Source organism: Anguilla anguilla, chromosome 2, assembly GCF_013347855.1.
Source record: "Anguilla anguilla isolate fAngAng1 chromosome 2, fAngAng1.pri, whole genome shotgun sequence".
In the NCBI taxonomy this organism is placed as follows: Eukaryota; Metazoa; Chordata; class Actinopteri; order Anguilliformes; family Anguillidae; genus Anguilla; species Anguilla anguilla.
In genome coordinates, this window is record NC_049202.1 from 72,908,260 (window position 1) to 72,926,429 (window position 18,170).

The following is an 18,170-nucleotide window of genomic DNA, read 5'->3' on the forward strand; positions in this document are numbered from 1 at the left end:
TGCAAAGCAGTTGGCATGCATGTAAAAATAACAGTTTATTTAAGAAAGAGGAACGAAAGGCTCTGCAGGAGAAGTGCCACTGCTCAGAAGAGCAGAGAGAAGTGCACCATGGGTATAATATCAGGAAGCAGGAAGTAGTAGATCTCTAGTGAATGAAAAGGCCTGGATGTGCAGCATTGGGGTGTATTGTTATGGTGCCCTGGTGTGTGGGTTTTGGAGGGGGGGGGGCGGATGGTACTGCCTCGCTCTCTTTCTGTTTTCAGGGTGAACGACCAAGCCCTCACGCTCAGCTGTCAGCTGGACCGGGACAAAGCACCCCAAATCACCGTCCTCTGCCCCCCCCCCCTTCCCCATTAAGCTAGGATCCTATGAATAGAGACTGTGTTGCTCCCCCTTGGAAATGACCCAAAGATCAGCACAGTGTGTACAGTGAGGCTTTATTTGGGGGGGGGGGGGGGGGGGGGGGGGGGGGGGGGCTGTTTTTCATTCCTCCTCATTGCCTGTGGGCTGAAGCTGCTTATAGTGTCTCAAGAGTGGCTGTTTACTGGTAGTTCCCTCAAGCCACCACTGGGTGGCACAAGTGCAGCTTTTAGAATTTCTGATCTTCCTGGTGATCAGTTTAATTTGTGTAGCGCTTTTTTACAGAGAACTGTCACAAAGAACTGTCAAGAAAACTAAACAAAAAAACCAGGCCTGAACCCCCCAAAAAAGAAAGCAGTGAGGTTATTAAAAAATAAATAAGTGAACTCCCCGGTGAGAAGAAAGAACTCCCCCTAATGGTGATGTGAAAGTGAACATGTTTGTTCATGTATTCATTTTACACTTTTATGCTTTACCCAGTTTGTGTTTCAGTTTGTTCATGCAGATTTTACTGTTTGTGGGGGTGTGGTTGATGTGAAATGTTGTTGAACGAAGCTTGTTGCCAGAAGGTTGTTGGTTTGGGGCCCAATCCAATGTGCTGTCCCTAGCCTTGAGTAAGGGTGGGAGTTGACCTGACACTGGAGGATTTAACAGAATGAATGATAATTAACTTCACCGTGCGGTGAAGTTGATTATCGGTGCGGTTCTGCTCTTGTCAGCCTTTCCCTCCTTTGCTCACTGAGGCACATTGCTCTGAATGAGAGTGTCTGTAATGTACAGGCAACAGCCAATCAGAAGGTGACCCTTATAGGTCAGAGGTCAGATGCTTCAGCAGATCCCAGAGAAATTTCACACTGATTAAAACTGTACTCTACAAATCTTCTTTCATATGAAACAAGAATCTTTTTTTAAAAGAATGTTTAAAAAAAAAAAAATTCCAGAAACCTTTGGGAATTTTGGTTGTGTTGAAATGTTTAAGGTATTTGAAATGCTCTGTTTGTCCCAGCCCTGGTGTAATGTAATGACTTGTGTTTTTCGTGGGGGGGTTCTCTCAGGGTCCGAAAGGCCACAGCCCTTGGACGGGGGTGTCCCAGTTCCTCCAGACGTCCCAGAAGATCATCCAGTTTGCCTCTGGGAAGGAGCCCCAGCCGGGAGACACCATCATCTACGTGGCTGGAGCCTTCGACCTATTCCGTATCCTGCTGTGTCCAGCAGGGGGCGCTACTGGGACTGGGACCGGGACTGGGGGGGGGGGGGGGGGTTGGAGAGACGTAACCAGGGGCAACCCCCTATTAATGCTGCTTCATTACAGGCTCTCAGTGCCTCTGGGGGCCGCTAGCATTTCCCTTCCCTTGCTGAATATTCTGTCCAGCCAGCCAATCGGGTGCTGGGGCCGTGCGGGTGTACGGCGCTGAGGGGCGGGACTTCCTGTTGTGCCCTCTCAGCTCCTGTAGAGTTTTGATGAACAGGGGCACAAATCCACTGCCTCCGTTTGAGACTTTTAGATATTTAAATAATAATGATAAGAATACGTTTTCTTTTCCCTTGTTCAATTCACTGGACGGAATACAGGGCACGATCGCATGGTTTCAGTGAAAACGGTGATTGCGGTTGGAATTAAGAAACAGCTCGGGTGGGTACACTCACGTTCTCCTGTACTGTAAGTTGCTCTGGATAAGAGCGTCTGTTCAGTGACCGTAATGGACGGTGAGAAAGGGAGTGTCGGAGTAGAAGAAGGGTCTCATTGTTTCATTGTGTCCTTAATTACCTCTACGGCTGATTCCGCCTTTACCAGTGTGTCTCAGATATTGGTCATGTGGACTTCCTGGAGACCGTGTACAAGCAGTCTGACAAGCCCTACGTCATCGTGGGGCTGCACTTCGATCAGGTAAGCAGCTCAGGTGTAGGAGCTGGAGGTGCTCCTGCTGATGGTGCTCCTGCTGAAGGTGTAGATTATAATGGTGGTGTAGGAGGTGTTGAAGGTGTAGATTATAATGGTGGTGTAGGAGGTGTTGAAGGTGTAGATTATAATGGTGGTGTAGGAGGTGCTGAAGGTGTAGATTATAATGATGGTGTAGGAGGTGTTGCAGGTGTAGATTATAATGGTGGTGTAGGAGGTGCTGAAGGTGTAGATTATAATGGTGGTGTAGGAGGTGTTGAAGGTGTAGGCTATAATGGTGGTGTAGGAGGTGTTGCAGGTGTAGATTATAATGGTGGTGTAGGAGGTGCTGAAGGTGTAGATTATAATGATGGTGTAGGAGGTGTTGAAGGTGTAGACTATAATGGTGGTGTAGGAGGTGCTGAAGGTGTAGGCTATAATGGTGGTGTAGGAGGTGCTGAAGGTGTAGATTATAATGGTGGTGTAGCAGGTGCTAATGGTGTAGATTATAATGGTGGTGTAGGAGGTGTTGAAGGTGTAGATTATAATGGTGGTGTAGCAGATGTTGAAGGTGTAGATTATACTGGTGGTGTAGCAGGTGCTGAAGGTGTAGATTATAATGATGATGTAGCAGGTGTTGAAGGTGTAGACTATAATGATGATGTAGCAGGTGTTGCAGGTGTAGATTATAATGGCGGTGTAGGAGGTGTTGCAGGTGTAGATTATAATGGCGGTGTAGGAGGTGCTGAAGGTGTAGATTATAATGGTGGTGTAGCAGGTGCTGAAGGTGTATATTATAATGGTGGTGTAACAGGTGCTGAAGGTGTAGATTATAATGGTGGTGTAGGAGGTGCTGAAGATATAGATTATAATGGTGGTGTAGCAGGTGTTGAAGGTGTAGATTATTATGGTAGTGTAGGGGGTGTTGAAGGTATAGATTATAATGGTGGTGTAGGAGGTGCTGAAGGTGTAGATTATTATGGTAGTGTAGGGGGTGTTGAAGGTATAGATTATAATGGTGGTGTAGGAGGTGCTGAAGGTGTAGATTATAACAATGGTATAGAAGTTATAGACGGTGTAGGAAATGCTGATGTTGCGGTGTGTTGCAGGAGGTGAATCGCTACAAAGGGAAGAACTATCCCATCATGAACGTCCACGAGAGAACCCTGAGTGTACTGGCCTGCAGGGTGAGTCTTGCACACACCACACACACACACACACACAGGATCAGAATGAATATGTTAAATAGTGAAAGGTCAGGGTTATGAATGGCGGCTTGGGTACTAGATCAGTCAGTACAGCCTCACTTGTGTACAGGCTGTGCACTGGCAGTGAACTCTCTGGAGGGTTACATCTCCTGCTCCACCCCTTCCCCTGATCCTCCCCCTCCCCTCTCCCAGTGAACTCTCTGGAGGGTTACCTCTCCTGCTCCACCCCTTCCCCTGATCCTCCCCCTCCCCTCTCCCAGTGAACTCTCTGGAGGGTTACCTCTCCTGCTCCACCCCTTCCCCTGATCCTCCCCCTCCCCTCTCCCAGTGAACTCTCTGGAGGGTTACATCTCCTGCTCCACCCCTTCCCCTGATCCTCCCCCTCCCCTCTCCCAGTGAACTCTCTGGAGGGTTACCTCTCCTGCTCCACCCCTTCCCCTGATCCTCCCCCTCCCCTCTCCCAGTGAACTCTCTGGAGGGTTACCTCTCCTGCAACACCCTGTCGTCCCCCCCCCCCCCCCACCCCCCCAAGGGAACTCTCTGGAGGGTTAACCGCACCCTCCTTCCCACCCTCCTGCACCCTCCTCTACCCCCACCATCCCCTCCCCCAGGCTTTTTTCCGCCCTGTTACCTCCCGCTGGGTGGAATGTGCTGGAATGGCGAGCTGGGAGCATGCCCCCCACCCCCCCCCCCCGTCCTCAGCCATCTGCGTTAGCGCTGTTAGCAGTGTTAGCGGTGTTAGCGCATCACATGAGACCTCGAGGTCTGAACAATGGCCCCCATTGTGCTGCGTGTCCTTATCGCCACGGCCTGGATCCAAACACCACCCCACAACCCCCCCCCCCCCCCCCCTCCTTCCCTCCCTCCCGTGTGGTTTTCAGCAGGGGTTACCTAGGGAGACACAGTCCCCCTTCGTAACCCCTGATTGGACAGTGCCCAAATCTCTCTCTCTGACCTTCTTTACGGCTGCATCCGAAACCGAAGGCAGCATTTTCACTATTTTGCTCACTTGTCCTTTCTAGGCACGTCCCAAACCAAAATAATCAACAATGCATTCTTCTAAGATGCCTAATTTCAGTCTAATTAAAAAGTCCAGTTGCAGTTATATTTAAAAATACATTTTAATAATGTAATACGCTGAAATGTTTTTACGCCTCGGTGAGCTTTCCGTGAACCAGCCGGCTGACTTTGCTAGTAATCGCAGCTGCCTTCAGTTTGAGACGCAGCCACATCATTTGAATTTTTCCTCGGTATGCGTTGGAGGTACTGATTGGACCAGCCTGCGCTAGCTAACCCCTGATTGGACAGTGTTCAAATCTATCTCTGACCTTCTTCGTGTTTGAATTCTTCCCCAGTATGTGTCGGAGGTGGTGATTGGAGCACCCTACGCCGTGGGGCGGGACTTGTTGGACCACTTCAAGGTAGGGAAACGGTAGTGAAGCCATATTCATCTGTGCGGCTCGGTCTTTGAAAGGGAATCCACAAGCAGTGTTTTTGGAGATGTGTTGAGCAGGCTGTATACTAATCAACTGTATTTCAGACTTTATCGTGTGTGAAAACACACAGCCATTTCTGCACTGCAAGCTCCCAGAGTTCACTGCAGCATTGCTGCCCATGAGATGGGTGTGAAGTGATGTCCTGTGCTGTTGCCATGGTTTAGTCGTACTGTTGCCATAGCGTTGTCATAGCATTGCCGAGAGCGAGGGATTTGGTCATCTCCAGTCAGGCCTGCAGTTTGAGTTAGCGGCATCTCAGGATGCAGGTGCAGGTGATTGAGGTGCTGCAGGTAGGGTCCAGTCTGCAGGCGGTTTGAGATGCTGCAGGTAGGGTCCAGTCTGCAGGCGGTTTGAGATGCTGCAGGTAGGGTCCAGTCTGCAGGTGATTGAGATGCTGCAGGTAGGGTTCAGTCTTCAGGTGCAGGTGATTGAGATGCTGCAGGTAGGGTCCAGTCTGCAGGTGATTGAGGTGCTGCAGGTAGGGTCCAGTCTCCAGGTGCAGGTGATTGAGATGCTGCAGGTAGGGTCCAGTCTCCAGGTGGTTTGAGATGCTGCAGGTAGGGTCCAGTCTCCAGGTGATTGAGATGCTGCAGGTAGGGTCCAGTCTGCAGGCGGTTTGAGATGCTGCAGGTAGGGTCCAGTCTCCAGGTGGTTTGAGGTGCTGCAGGTAGGGTCCAGTCTGCAGGCGGTTTGAGATGCTGCAGGTAGGGTCCAGTCTCCATGTGCAGGTGATTGAGATGCTGCAGGTAGGGTCCAGTCTGCAGGCGGTTTGAGATGCTGCAGGTAGGGTCCAGTCTCCAGGTGGTTTGAGGTGCTGCAGGTAGGGTCCAGTCTGCAGGCGGTTTGAGATGCTGCAGGTAGGGTCCAGTCTCCATGTGCAGGTGATTGAGATGCTGCAGGTAGGGTCCAGTCTGCAGGCGGTTTGAGATGCTGCAGGTAGGGTCCAGTCTCCAGGTGGTTTGAGATGCTGCAGGTAGGGTCCAGTCTGCAGGTGTAGGTGATTGAGATGCTGCAGGTAGGGTCCAGTCTGCAGGTGCAGGTGATTGAGATGCTGCAGGTAGGGTCCAGTCTGCAGGTGTAGGTGATTGAGATGCTGCAGGTAGGGTCCAGTCTGCAGGTGGTTTGAGATGCTGCAGGTAGGGTCCAGTCTCCAGGTGATTGAGATGCTGCAGGTAGGGTCCAGTCTCCAGGTGACTGAGATGCTGCAGGTAGGGTCCAGTCTTCAGGTGCAGGTGATTGAGATGCTGCAGGTAGGGTCCAGTCTGCGGGTGGTTTGAGATTCTGCAGGTAGGGTCCTGTCTGCAGGCGGTTTGAGATGCTTGCAGGTAGGGTCCAGTCTCCAGGTGCAGGTGGTTTGAGATGCTGCAGGTAGGGTCCAGTCTGCAGGTGCAGGTGATTGAGATGCTGCAGGTAGGGTCCAGTCTCCAGGTGCAGGTGATTGAGATGCTGCAGGTAGGGTCCAGTCTCCAGGTGGTTTGAGATGCTGCAGGTAGGGTCCAGTCTGCAGGTGCAGGTGATTGAGATGCTGCAGGTAGAGTCCAGTCTGCAGGTGCAGGTGATTGAGGTGCTGCAGGTAGGGTCCAGTCTGCGGGTGGTTTGAGATGCTGCATGTAGGGTCCAGTTTTCAGGTGGTTTGAGATGCTGCAGGTAGGGTCCAGTCTCCAGGTGGTTTGAGATGCTGCAGGTAGGGTCCAGTCTGCAGGTGCAGGTGATTGAGATGCTGCAGGTAGGGTCCAGTCTCCAGGTGCAGGTGATTGAGATGCTGCTGGTAGGGTCCAGTCTCCAGGTGATTGAGATGCTGCAGGTAGGGTCCAGTCTCCAGGTGATTGAGATGCTGCAGGTAGGGTCCAGTCTCCAGGTGATTGAGATGCTGCAGGTAGGGTCCAGTCTGCAGGTGCAGGTGATTGAGATGCTGCAGGTAGGGTCCAGTCTCCAGGTACAGGTGATTGAGATGCTGCAGGTAGGGTCCAGTCTGCAGGTGCAGGTGATTGAGATGCTGCAGGTAGGGTCCAGTCTGCAGGTGGTTTGAGATGCTGCAGGTAGGGTCCAGTCTGCAGGTGGTTTTAGATGCTGCAGGTAGGGTCCAGTCTCTAGGTGCAGGTGCTTAACGCTGTGTGTCCCCTCTGCAGGTAGACCTGGTGTGCCACGGAAAGACGGAAGTTTTTCCAGACAAGGACGGCTCGGATCCTTATGCTGTGAGTTAACTCTCTGAGCGCGCTCAGTGTGGCTCAGATCCTTATGCTGTGAGTTAACTGTTGGAGCGCGCTCAGTGCAGCTCAGATCCTTACTGTGATGCCTAACAGAGACATATTTATGTTTGTCTTGTTGTACAGAAGGGCTTTCAGTCTGCACTTGTAAACCCTGTGCTAGGTATAGAAGGGCTTTGAGTCTGTATTGTGGAAGGTATAGAAGGGCTTTGAGTATATACTGTGGAGGGTATAGATGGGTTTATACTCTGTACTGTGGAGGGTATATAAGGGCTTAGAGTATATACTGTGGGAGGTATAGATGGGTTTATACTCTGTACTGTGGAGGGTATAGAAGGGCTTTGAGTCTGTATTGTGGAGGGTATAGAAGGGCTTTGAGTATATACTGTGGGAGGTATAGATGGGTTTATACTCTGTACTGTGGAGGGTATATAAGGGCTTAGAGTCTGTATTGTGGAGGGTATATAAGGGCTTAGAGTATATACTGTGGGAGGTATAGATGGGTTTATACTCTGTACTGTGGAGGGTATAGAAGGGCTTAGAGTATATACTGTGGGAGGTATAGATGGGTTTATACTCTGTACTGTGGAGGGTATAGAAGGGCTTTAAGTCTGTACTGTGGTGGGTGTAGAAGGGCTGTGGAAGGTGTGGTTCCTGGTGGTGAGGCCTTGTGTGGGTGTGTTCCTCCTCCCCAGGAGGCCAAGAGGAGGGGCATATTCCGCACGGTGGACAGCGGCAACGGCCTGACCACCGATGACATCGTCCAGAGAATCATCAAGAACAGGTAAGAGAGTCTCACCACTCACACCTGGACTGGGGTCAGGACTGTGTGTGTGTGTGTATGTGTGTGTGCCTATGTACGTGTTTCTGTTTGAGTTTATGTTTGTGTCTGTGTTTATGTTTGCGTTTCTGTTTATGTTTGTTTGTTTGTGTGTGATAGGGCTGGCTTGTCGATTGTTTAGTCGAAACGCTTTGGTCTGGCTAAGATTCTTTTCACTGAGCAATCACTGTTTTTAAGAATATATATTTTAAGTTGCGGAGGAGCTGACCCGGCCCCGTGTATCTGCGGCTGTCTGGTCTGCCTGGTTCTGGATGAATGGGTTTTTAAAACTATACGGCATAAAAGCTGCTCTTATTACTGTCTAACGTGCTGTTCTTGCAGTTGCTATTCAAAATAAAAAATGCTTCTTTTTAAAAAAAATCGTCTGCACTTTTACTTAAGACAGTACATCAGCATGCCAGAGCTAAGTCTAATGGCATTGTATTTGTGTTTTAATCAAGATATGATTCATTATCCTTGCAAATATTAAAATATAATATATTAATATTAAACTTGCAAATATATTATGGATTATTTAGAATTATTAGAAATATATTTTATGATTTGGTTTAGTAGCCAGGGGGTGGTAATGTTGCCTCACAGCAAGAAGGTCCTTGGTTTGAATCCTGGCCTGGGCCTTTCTGTGTGGAGATTCCATGTTCTCCCTGTGTCTGTGGGGGTTTCCTCCGGGTACTCTGGTCCCCTCCCACAGTCCAAAGACATGCAGGTAGGCTAACTGATTGGCGGCCTGTCCAGGGTGTATTCCTGCCTCTCGCCCAATGCATGCTGGGATAGGCTCCAGCACCCCCTGCGAGCCTGCCCAGGATAAGCACGTATAGATAATAGATGGACCCTGCTCAGGAAAAGCAGGTATAGATATGTCCAGGCTAAGCAGGTATAGATAATGGATGGACCCTGACCAGGATAAGCAGGTATAGATAATGGATGCACCCTGACCAGGATAAGCAGGTATAGATAATGGATGCACCCTGCCCAGGATCATCTGGTATAGATGATGGATGGACCCAGCTCAGGATAAGCAGGTATAGATAATGGATGGACCCTGCCCAGGATAATCTGGTATAGATGATGGATGGACCCTGCCCAGGATAATCTGGTATAGATGATGGATGGACCATGCTCAGGGTAAGCATTTATAGATAATGGACGGACCCTGCCCAGGATAAGCAGGTATAGATAATGGACGGACCCTGCCCAGGATAATCTGATATAGACAATGGATGGTTCCAGCAGTCAGGTTGGCACTGAGGAAATCCCTGCAGCAGCATTGCAAACGCTCAGGTATATTTTTGGTTTCTGATCCTGTCCCTCTAGTGTAGCCTTTCATAAACTTCATCAAGCAGACCGTGCAAAAAGGAAGAGACAGTAGCAGTGCATGGGTTGGAATTAATTCACATTAATTGGACGTCTTTCCCTATGGAAAAAAAAAAGTATCTTTTAAAATTTCCGCTAACCGATTCTCCATTGAAAAAGACTTTAGCCAAAGGCAGCCCTAGTGTGTGTGCGCATGTGTGTGTGTGCGCGCGTGTGTGTGTGTGTGTGTGTGTGTGTGTGTGCGCTCTCCTGCGTGACAGTCCTAGCGCGTGTGTGTTCTCCTCCGTGTCCGCAGGCTGCAGTTTGAAGCTCGGAACCAGAAGAAGGAGGCCAAGGAGATGGCGGTGATCCAGGCCATGAAGCTCCGTGAGGAGGAGAAGAGTCAGGAACAAGCCCAGGCTGCGCTGTAGGAGAGCCACGCCCCCCTCGCCCTTCCCCGCCCAATCGCCACGCCCCCCTCACTCTGCCCCGCCCCCACTCCCATACCCCCACTGCAGCAGCCATGGCAACACCTTCTACAGGGAAAAAAAAAGCGTAAAATGACTTCCAGTTGTGTGTGTGTGTGTGTGTGCGTGCGTGTGTATGTTCTGGAAAATATGCAGTTTTCTTTGCTTTTCTTTCTTTTCTGTTTTTGTTTTTTAATTGTTTAATAATGATGCACGTTTGTTTTTAGCTTGTTTTTATTGGTGTATCTGAATGCATGAGGTTCAGAAAGAGAGAGAGAGAGGGATGGAGGGAAAAACAGAGAAAGAGTGAGAGGGAGAGGAGGGAGGGAGGGAGAGAGAGCAAGAGAGAGAGAAGGAGGGAGGGAGGGAGAGAGAGGGAGAGAGAGTTGGGAGGGAGGGAGAGTGAGGGAGAGAGAGGGAGGGAGGGAGGGAGGGAGAGGGAGAGAGAGAGTTGGGAGGAGGCCTTGGATGCCATTGTGCTCTGTTAGGGAGTGTCAGCAGAACAGCCACACCCCCTCATAAGCTATAAGCGATGCTCGACCAACACTGTGTGTATGTGTGTGTGTGTGTGTGTGTGTCTCTCTGCGTGCGCGCGCGTGTGTGTGTGTGTCTCTGCGTGTGTGTGTATATCTGTGTGTGTGAGTATGCACATGAGAGTGTGTATATCCGTGTGTGTGAGTATGCACATGAGAGTGTGTATATCCGTGTGTGTGAGTATGCACATGAGAGTGTGTATATCCGTGTGTGTGAGTATGCATATGAGTGTGTGTGCATCCGTGTGTGTGTGAGTATGCACATGAGTGTGTGTGAATCCGTGTGTGTGAGTATGCACATGAGTGTGTGTGCATCCGTGTGTGTGAGTATGCACATGAGTGTGTGTGCATCCGTGTGTGTGAGTATGCACATGAGTGTGTATATCCGTGTGTGTGAGTATGCACATGAGTGTGTGTGCATCCGTGTGTGTGAGTATGCACATGAGAGTGTGTATATCCGTGTGTGTGAGTATGCATATGAGTGTGTGTGCATCCGTGTGTGTGTGAGTATGCACATGAGAGTGTGTGCGTGTGTGCATCCGTGTGTGTGTGAGTATGCATGTGAGAGTGTGTGCGTTGGTGATGGTGATGTCATGTGACGCACAGTACTGGACCTCAGTGTGTCTCTGCTCTGATCGTCTGCTCATGGTGGCAGTTTAGTCCCCTGTGGACAGGAAACAGGAAGTGGAAGTCCCTGCTTACTGCACAGTGGGGGGCTAAACGTGTACCACTTTAGCATCTTTGACTGTAAGGTGTGATCTTTGAAGAGAGACGGCAGTAGCTGGAGCAGCCTGCGTTTCTGTGACTGGACAGGACTAAAAACACTGTAGCAAACTTAGCGGTCTGGGGGAGAAAAACCATGGAAATGCAGCTCATTTTTATTTTGTAGTTTTAACCATTATTACATTTTATCCGCTGATAAATTATAATAGTTGCGACATTAATTTATTGAAATCAGCGTTACGTTGTGTGCATTCAGGCAAGTAAACTACTCATGCTTTCGAGTGGTATTTTACTGGCTAATGTTTTTAATGTAAAGACTTTACAGATATAGTGAAACTTCCATGTGTTTGTCAAAACCTGGATAAACCATCATTAGACGCTTATCGTTTTTTAAAATTATAATACATAATTACATATGAAAACTCCCAGAAATGGCAGTCTTCAAATAACCATTTGACTTTGATGTGAGAATAATGTAAATATTGGTTGTGGGAAGTGATGTCATAATTGATCGTTGCTCTGGGCATAAATACTTGGGCCTTTGTGATGTCATAAAGGATTAAAGGCTGTGGTGGGCAGGTGTCACATCCAGTGCTTTTATCTGCAGGATTCGCTTGTGTGTCTATGGGCCAGACTGATTCTAACTGGAATCTTCTGAATAAATATAACCTAGTGCTACTTTTTTCATTAGTCGCATGCAGGACTGTGATTTTGGATGTGGCTCCAATCAATAAAAATGTCATGTAAAAAAACAAAAAAACAAAAACAAAACTGGCACACACACTCATATCATATATATGTGTGTGTGTGTGTGTGTGTGTGTGTGTGTAGGACTTGCTTACATCCGTTCTTCACAGGTGAATGAAGTGCATCGCTGTTAGATGAAATTTGGCCTGCAGATGTTTTGAAGCGTCTCATCCTTCTGCAGTTATCACTGTTTTCGGACTCTTTCTTTCTCACATCTGCTATAAATGTGTGATGGGAATAAGGAGGCCATCACCTTCACCGATCCACAACTTGTGTGGCTTCCATTTTAATTCTGTGGTGGGGTGGGCAGGGGGTGGGGAGCAAACTCTATTTGCACACTACTGGTCTTCTTTCGTTGTGCAGAAAACGTAACAAGCAGAGAGGATTCTGTCAAGCACCCCTCTTTCATGAAGACTTTAGAAGTAAGAGTGCTGATTGGCTAGCGGTGAAACAGGGGGACTCAGTGGACTGCGGTGGGTTATCGCCATTGACACTGTGGCTGTCAGTCACCTGGAGTGACAGCAAGGCATTAGCCTATGGGGTGGAGGTGGGGGGGTGTGTTTTATCGCGGGTGGGCGTGTTTTATTTTTACCGGTCTGTCTGTGAGTTTTATTTTTTCTTATCTCTGTGTCCCTGTGTTGCTGCTGAAGTACCCCCCCCCCCCCAAAGGAAGTTGTGCTTCTGATTTCTCTTCAGTCAACCGCGAAGCTCTGTCATTTGTCTCATAATCCTTGTCAATAATAATAATAACAATAATAATAATATCAGTCGTAATGCGTGGAGTGAAAGTCTGTGTGTCTTTGTCTTAAGCAAGGTTGTCTTGGTCTTTCTTTTCTCGTAGATGCGAGCAGGACTGAGAAATTGTGTGCGTGTGCGTGCATGTGCAAGCGTGTGAGCACCAAATCTGGCCCAATTTATTTTTCATATTTGAACCACCTTTTTTAACTGAAATTCAGAACCGAAATTCCTATTGTATGAATTCTACAGGAATCTACGCACATGCACGCACACACATGCGCGCACACGCACACACACACACACACACACACACGCATGCACGCGCGCACACACACACATGCATGCACGCACACACACACACACACACACATGCACCTGCACGCACACAGCTACCCATCTCACGCAGAAGCACTTTTTAAATTTGGCCAGTTGGGTTTTGTTTTTTTAATTACACAGCTGGCCAATAGGACAGACCCGTTGACATCACATGATGTTCTGCCAGCGAGCTGGAACACCTGGTGCTAAAAAGACAGACTCAAAGGCTGGCTCCTCTTTCTCCTGCAGTACAGGGGGTGGGAATTCTCCTGAAGGACGGGATGGGGGGGGGGGGTCATCTAATGTAGCGAATGAGGGGGGCGGGGCAGTTCTGAAGAACAGAATGGGGGTGGGGGGGGGGGCTTCTCTTGATGTACAGAATGAGACGGTTTCTCTTGCTCTGACTCCACGCATATCCCCACTTCCTCAGGACACACAACTGGATCTGGAAAGTCTCAAACGGATCGCTGAATCAATATATTTACTGACCTGAGATCTCAAATCATTCCTCCTGCACAATTTGAAAGCTGAGATTTGATTCTTGAATGTATCTTTTTAATATTTTGATTATTTATACACATATATACTGGACCTAAGAGAATGTTGTCCTTAAATGTTAGTCTTTTAAAAAAAAATGACTGTATATCTCCAATCGGATTTTAATATTATTTGTCCATTCATTCGTTTATCGAAACATCGCCAGTGAGCGTACACACGGCACCACCAGATGGCGTCGTGTACTAAAAAAAAATTCGCTCAACCCTGTAAAAAATATAGTTTTCAGGGAGAAATAACATTTTAATTACACATGCAGCAGAAATGCTTACTACGTTATAATAAAACAAGTGCCTGCGTTTTAAAATGCATTTTAGCATTTGTTCATGCGTGCGTTCAGTTTAATGTGGACACGCATGACGTCGCCATAAACTAACACTGCACGCCACTGTGCACATCAGCTGCAGCAGTTCTACAATCTACAGATGTTTTCCTTGTGCCAAAGCAGCGATCATACAGCACCCTAATTTAATAAAACATTTTACCATTTAGCAATAATAGCCTAATTCTGTCGCTGACGTGGAACTCCTGACCTCAGGGATACGGTGCCATGGCGCCGGTGTGCCACCTCATTACCGAGGTCCGTCCGCCGCCCGTGTGGGCCTACCGAATTACGCAATTGGAAGACGCATTACGAAAGACAAACTAGCGCACGTTTTGGCGGCATGTCGCGCGCTTGTGTGTAACGTGTTCCGTGTGGTGCATAAAACATCGGTGGAACGCGCGGTACGGTAGGTGTGTCGCTTTGATCACTTGGAACGAGCGCGCGCGGTCTGATCCCATTCCATTGAAAATGTGTCATACAGAGAGTGGGTAAAAGTCAGTTCATTACGTGTGGCACCATGGGCTCGGGTGTCTATTAACCTGTGCTCTTCAGGAAGTTCGCTGTGGTTCATTGGAAGTTGTAAACTTTGCTTAAGCCGTCAGAAACCAAAGGACTGCAAATAAACGGAGAAAAGTATTCGGCAATTAGGAGAGGGCCCGCTAGGGGTGGGTGCAGGGTCCAGGCTAAAGGCTACCTTTGAACTAAACGGGAATTGACTGAGGGTATCGCGGGGGTGCTGAATTAGGCCTATTCATGTTCATTTTTTTCTGTTCTGAGCAGGAGAACACATTCTAATACATTTGCCTGGACGAAGGAAAAGAAAAAAAAACGTTTTTCAATCTTTTACTATTTAACATCATTGTTTCACAACATTAATTAAAAATCTATGAAAACAACAGAAGCATTTTGCAATGCACAGATGTTTCGGAAAACTCAGTTCGAGGTAAATCAGGTTCACATGACGCATACCTCCCCTCAGTGTGGAGCAGCAGGAATTACGCGAACGATGTTAATGATTATGTCACGAAACATCGTGCGACTGCTTATTATTATTTTTGAAAGTGATTACTTTAATGCAGAATATAATTAGAACGTCTGACGATGCAAAGAGCAATAACTATACGTTCAGGTGTCCGTTTCCCCAAAACTGACGTCACTTCCCTTAGAAACCCGAAGCATAGTAGTAAAATAGTCGGAGCTCAACTTAAATTGGGAAGTTTTCACGGGCGGCGTCCAGTAATATTTACGTTCCCCGAGTAAATGTTGAATTTTATATACAAGAAAGATTAGACAAGCCGCGGAAGAAAATAAATAAGTCCATTACAAAACACTGAGCTTTCTTTCCGAAGATAAAGTGGATAGTTATTTTTGCGCTTTAGTTAAGGATCAACCAAGGCTCTGCGCTCGACACGGCGGGCAGATCAGACTCAGGTAAAACCGTGTGATACGCAAGTGCGAAGTTTTCGAACTAGAGTTTAGAGAGTTGACTTCCCCCTTCCCCCAAATCCTGTAAAGTTTCGTGTCTAGCCTGATGCCAGTGAGCAAGCGCGATACCAACGCGATCCTCGAACATTGCCTATTTCAAAGGGTGAACAAAACTAAATCGCGATGTTTGATCAGTATACGGTACTCCGCTAACCCTGATTACTGCGGGGACTTTACATTTTGTGTTTGTTGCTGGGTGGTGTGGAAGAAATGACTGAGCGAGATGGGACTCTGCTTGGGATCTGAAATGACAGAAGAGGGGAAGAGGGCGAAGATCCACAGCGCTAAGATAGACCGCGAGCTGTACGAGCACGCCAAGCGCGAACTCAATGTGGTCAAGATTCTGATGCTAGGTGAGTATGGTGCACAGTTCGGAGGCGCGAGCGCTCGACTACTTTCCACCAACTTTCATTCGGGGTTTCTCGAAGTAACGAGCGTTTGATAACAAACGATGTAGCTAGAATGCTATATAGATATTATGAAGTGTGGATTCTGATCCAGAATCTGTGCTGAGTCACAGTATAACGGTAAGATGTTGCAGTGTTTGTATTGATACACCTGTGTGTGTCAGTATGATCTTGCTGTGCTTGGTATGAATGTCCCTGTGTGTGACAGTAGGCTCTTCCAGTGTTTGGTATATGTGCACCATAAATGGCCCAGGGTTTGACATTTAGATGTTGCTGTGCTTGGTTTAAATGTGCTGTGTGTGCTAGTAAAGTGTTGCTCTGTTTGCCATAAGTGTGGTGGTAAGATGGTGCTGTGTTCGGTATAAGCGTGGTGGTAAGATGCTGCTGTGTTTGGTATAAGCATGGTGGTAAGATGCTGCTGTGCTTGGTATAAGCATGGCGGTAAGATGCTGCTGTGTTTGGTATAAGCGTGGTGGTAAGATGCTGCTGTGTTTGGTATAAGTGTGGTGGTATGATGCTGCTGTGTTTGGTATAAGTGTGACTGTAAGGTGGTGCTGTGTTTGGTATAAGTGTGGCGGTAAGATGGTGCTGTGTTTGGTATAAGTGTGGTGGTATGATGCTGCTGTGTTTCGTATAAGTGTGACTGTAAGATGCTGCTGTGTTTGGTATAAGCGTGGTGGTAAGATGGTGCTGTGTTTGGTATAAGAGTGGTGGTATGATGCTGCTGTGTTTGGTATAAGTGTGGTGGTATGATGCTGCTGTGTTTGGTATAAGCGTGGTGGTAAGATGCTGCTGTGTTTGGTATAAGTGTGGTGGTATGATGCTGCTGTGTTTGGTATAAGTGTGGTGGTAAGATGGTGATGTGTTTGGTATAAGCGTGGTGGTATGATGCTGCTGTGTTTGATATAAGCGTGGCTGTAAGATGCTGCTGTGTTTGGTATAAGCATAGCGGTAAGATGCTGCTGTGTTTGGTATAAGCGTGGTGGTAAGATGCTGCTGTGTTTGATATAAGCGTGGCTGTAAGATGCTGCTGTGTTTGGTATAAGCGTGGTGGTAAGATGCTGCTGTGTTTGATATAAGCGTGGCGGTAAGATGCTGCTGTGTTTGATATAAGCGTGGCGGTAAGATGCTGCTGTGTTTGGTATAAGCGTGGTGGTAAGATGCTGCTGTGTTTGGTATAAGCGTGGTGGTAAGATGCTGCTGTGTTTGATATAAGCGTGGCGGTAAGATGCTGCTGTGTTTGGTATAAGCGTGGTGGTAAGATGCTGCTGTGTTTGATATAAACGTGGTGGTAAGATGCTGCTGTGTTTGGTATAAGCGTGGCGGTAAGATGCTGCTGTGTTTGGTATAAGCGTGGCGGTAAGATGCTGCTGTGTTTGGTATAAGCGTGGCGGTAAGATGCTGCTGTGTTTGGACTGTGTGCACAGGGGCAGCTGAGAGCGGGAAGAGCACGCTGGTCAAACAGATGAAGATCATCCACAGCCACGGCTTCACCAACCAGGAGCTCACCAGCTTCAAGGTAAGGTCCCGCCCTCCCGCCCACAGCGCCTCACGCTGGTGCCAGCACGCGTCTGCGACGTCCGGCTGTATTCTTAGTCTGACCTCAGGGTTAGCGCCGCCATAAGCTGGGCAGCTCTGGGAGGTTTCCTAGGCAACCCGAGCAAATATGGCGGATGAATTGGGCATCTGTCTGGCTCTTTTTACAGAGACACTGTCCCAAAGATGTTTTACAGAAAAACAGGAAATAGGAAAAATTAAGCAAGACTCAGCCTGAACCCCCCCCCCCCCCCCAAGCAACCTGCATGTAAGGTTAAATAAAAACAACACCCTGGGTGGCGGGGGGTGGGGTGGGAGGGGGCAGGGGGCTCAAGAGGAACCCAAATACAGAGGGCAAGCCCGTCCTCCACTGGCCAGCCTGGTGCCCGCTGCCATGGATTTTGATTGGCCCTCACGTTACCATAGAAATATGAGCGTGGTCAGAATAGACATTAACTAATGCAATTATGGTACGTAGTCGAAGATCTGAGCCACATGAATGCAGCCACAGTAATGCTCCCGCAGCGCCACACGCTGGTCAGAGCAGGTGTCTCCACTCTCAGCTACACCTGCCTCACTGCTGAGCGGGGTCTCATTAACCCTTTCACTACTGGAGCTGCCATGCTCCTGTCAATCATGGGTTGGCGTGAACCGGGAAAGAGACGTTGCCCTTCTTCACAAAATATTGTGATTGGTTCAAATCAGGCGAGTCAGTGAATAAAACTGAGAAGTTGAATACGGGTTGGTATTCGATTAACACGGCTCACTTAAACCCGACCAATCACAAGCTCGGCTGGAGTGAGAATCGGCATGTTCGGTCTTCCTTTTGGACTACAGTTTAAACACAGTGCATTGTGGGAAAGGTTTTGGGTATGAATTAATCAAACATTGTTATCCTTCAGTGGGGATGGGGGGGGGGGGATTTGTTTACCATACCTAGTGATGCATTGTAAAAACAATGCAAATATAAATAGCCAGGTGTCCTTATGGCTGTGTGGAGCCAGGTATACAGAATGTCTGTGGAGAGATGGGTGTGAATGAACTGACCCACATAC

General features: G+C 48.2%; 2 protein-coding genes across 4 annotated transcripts in view; both read left to right on the plus strand.

Annotated features, from left to right (window-relative positions):
* Positions 1-10,032, plus strand: part of pcyt2 (phosphate cytidylyltransferase 2, ethanolamine) — a 24,701-nt gene extending 14,669 nt beyond the window's left edge. The window contains exons 7-13 of the mRNA XM_035404104.1: positions 1,416-1,554; positions 2,166-2,248; positions 3,349-3,426; positions 4,803-4,868; positions 7,073-7,138; positions 7,846-7,934; positions 9,601-10,032. Coding sequence (XP_035259995.1) covers positions 1,416-1,554; positions 2,166-2,248; positions 3,349-3,426; positions 4,803-4,868; positions 7,073-7,138; positions 7,846-7,934; positions 9,601-9,715 — 636 coding nt within the window. The 3' untranslated portion in view covers positions 9,716-10,032. The remainder of the gene's footprint in view (positions 1-1,415; positions 1,555-2,165; positions 2,249-3,348; positions 3,427-4,802; positions 4,869-7,072; positions 7,139-7,845; positions 7,935-9,600) is intronic.
* Positions 10,033-14,074: 4,042 nt separating this feature from the next.
* Positions 14,075-18,170, plus strand: part of gnav1 (guanine nucleotide binding protein (G protein) alpha v1) — a 40,071-nt gene continuing 35,975 nt past the window's right edge. Inside the window, exons 1-3 of one of the 3 annotated variants that reach the window (XM_035404107.1) lie at positions 14,075-14,093; positions 15,381-15,525; positions 17,007-17,098. In XM_035404107.1, coding sequence (XP_035259998.1) covers positions 15,396-15,525; positions 17,007-17,098 — 222 coding nt within the window. In that variant the 5' untranslated portion in view covers positions 14,075-14,093; positions 15,381-15,395. Of the gene's footprint in view, positions 14,094-14,117; positions 15,526-17,006; positions 17,099-18,170 lie in introns of those variants that run through there. The other 2 variants (XM_035404105.1, XM_035404106.1) reach the window with 2 other exon arrangements.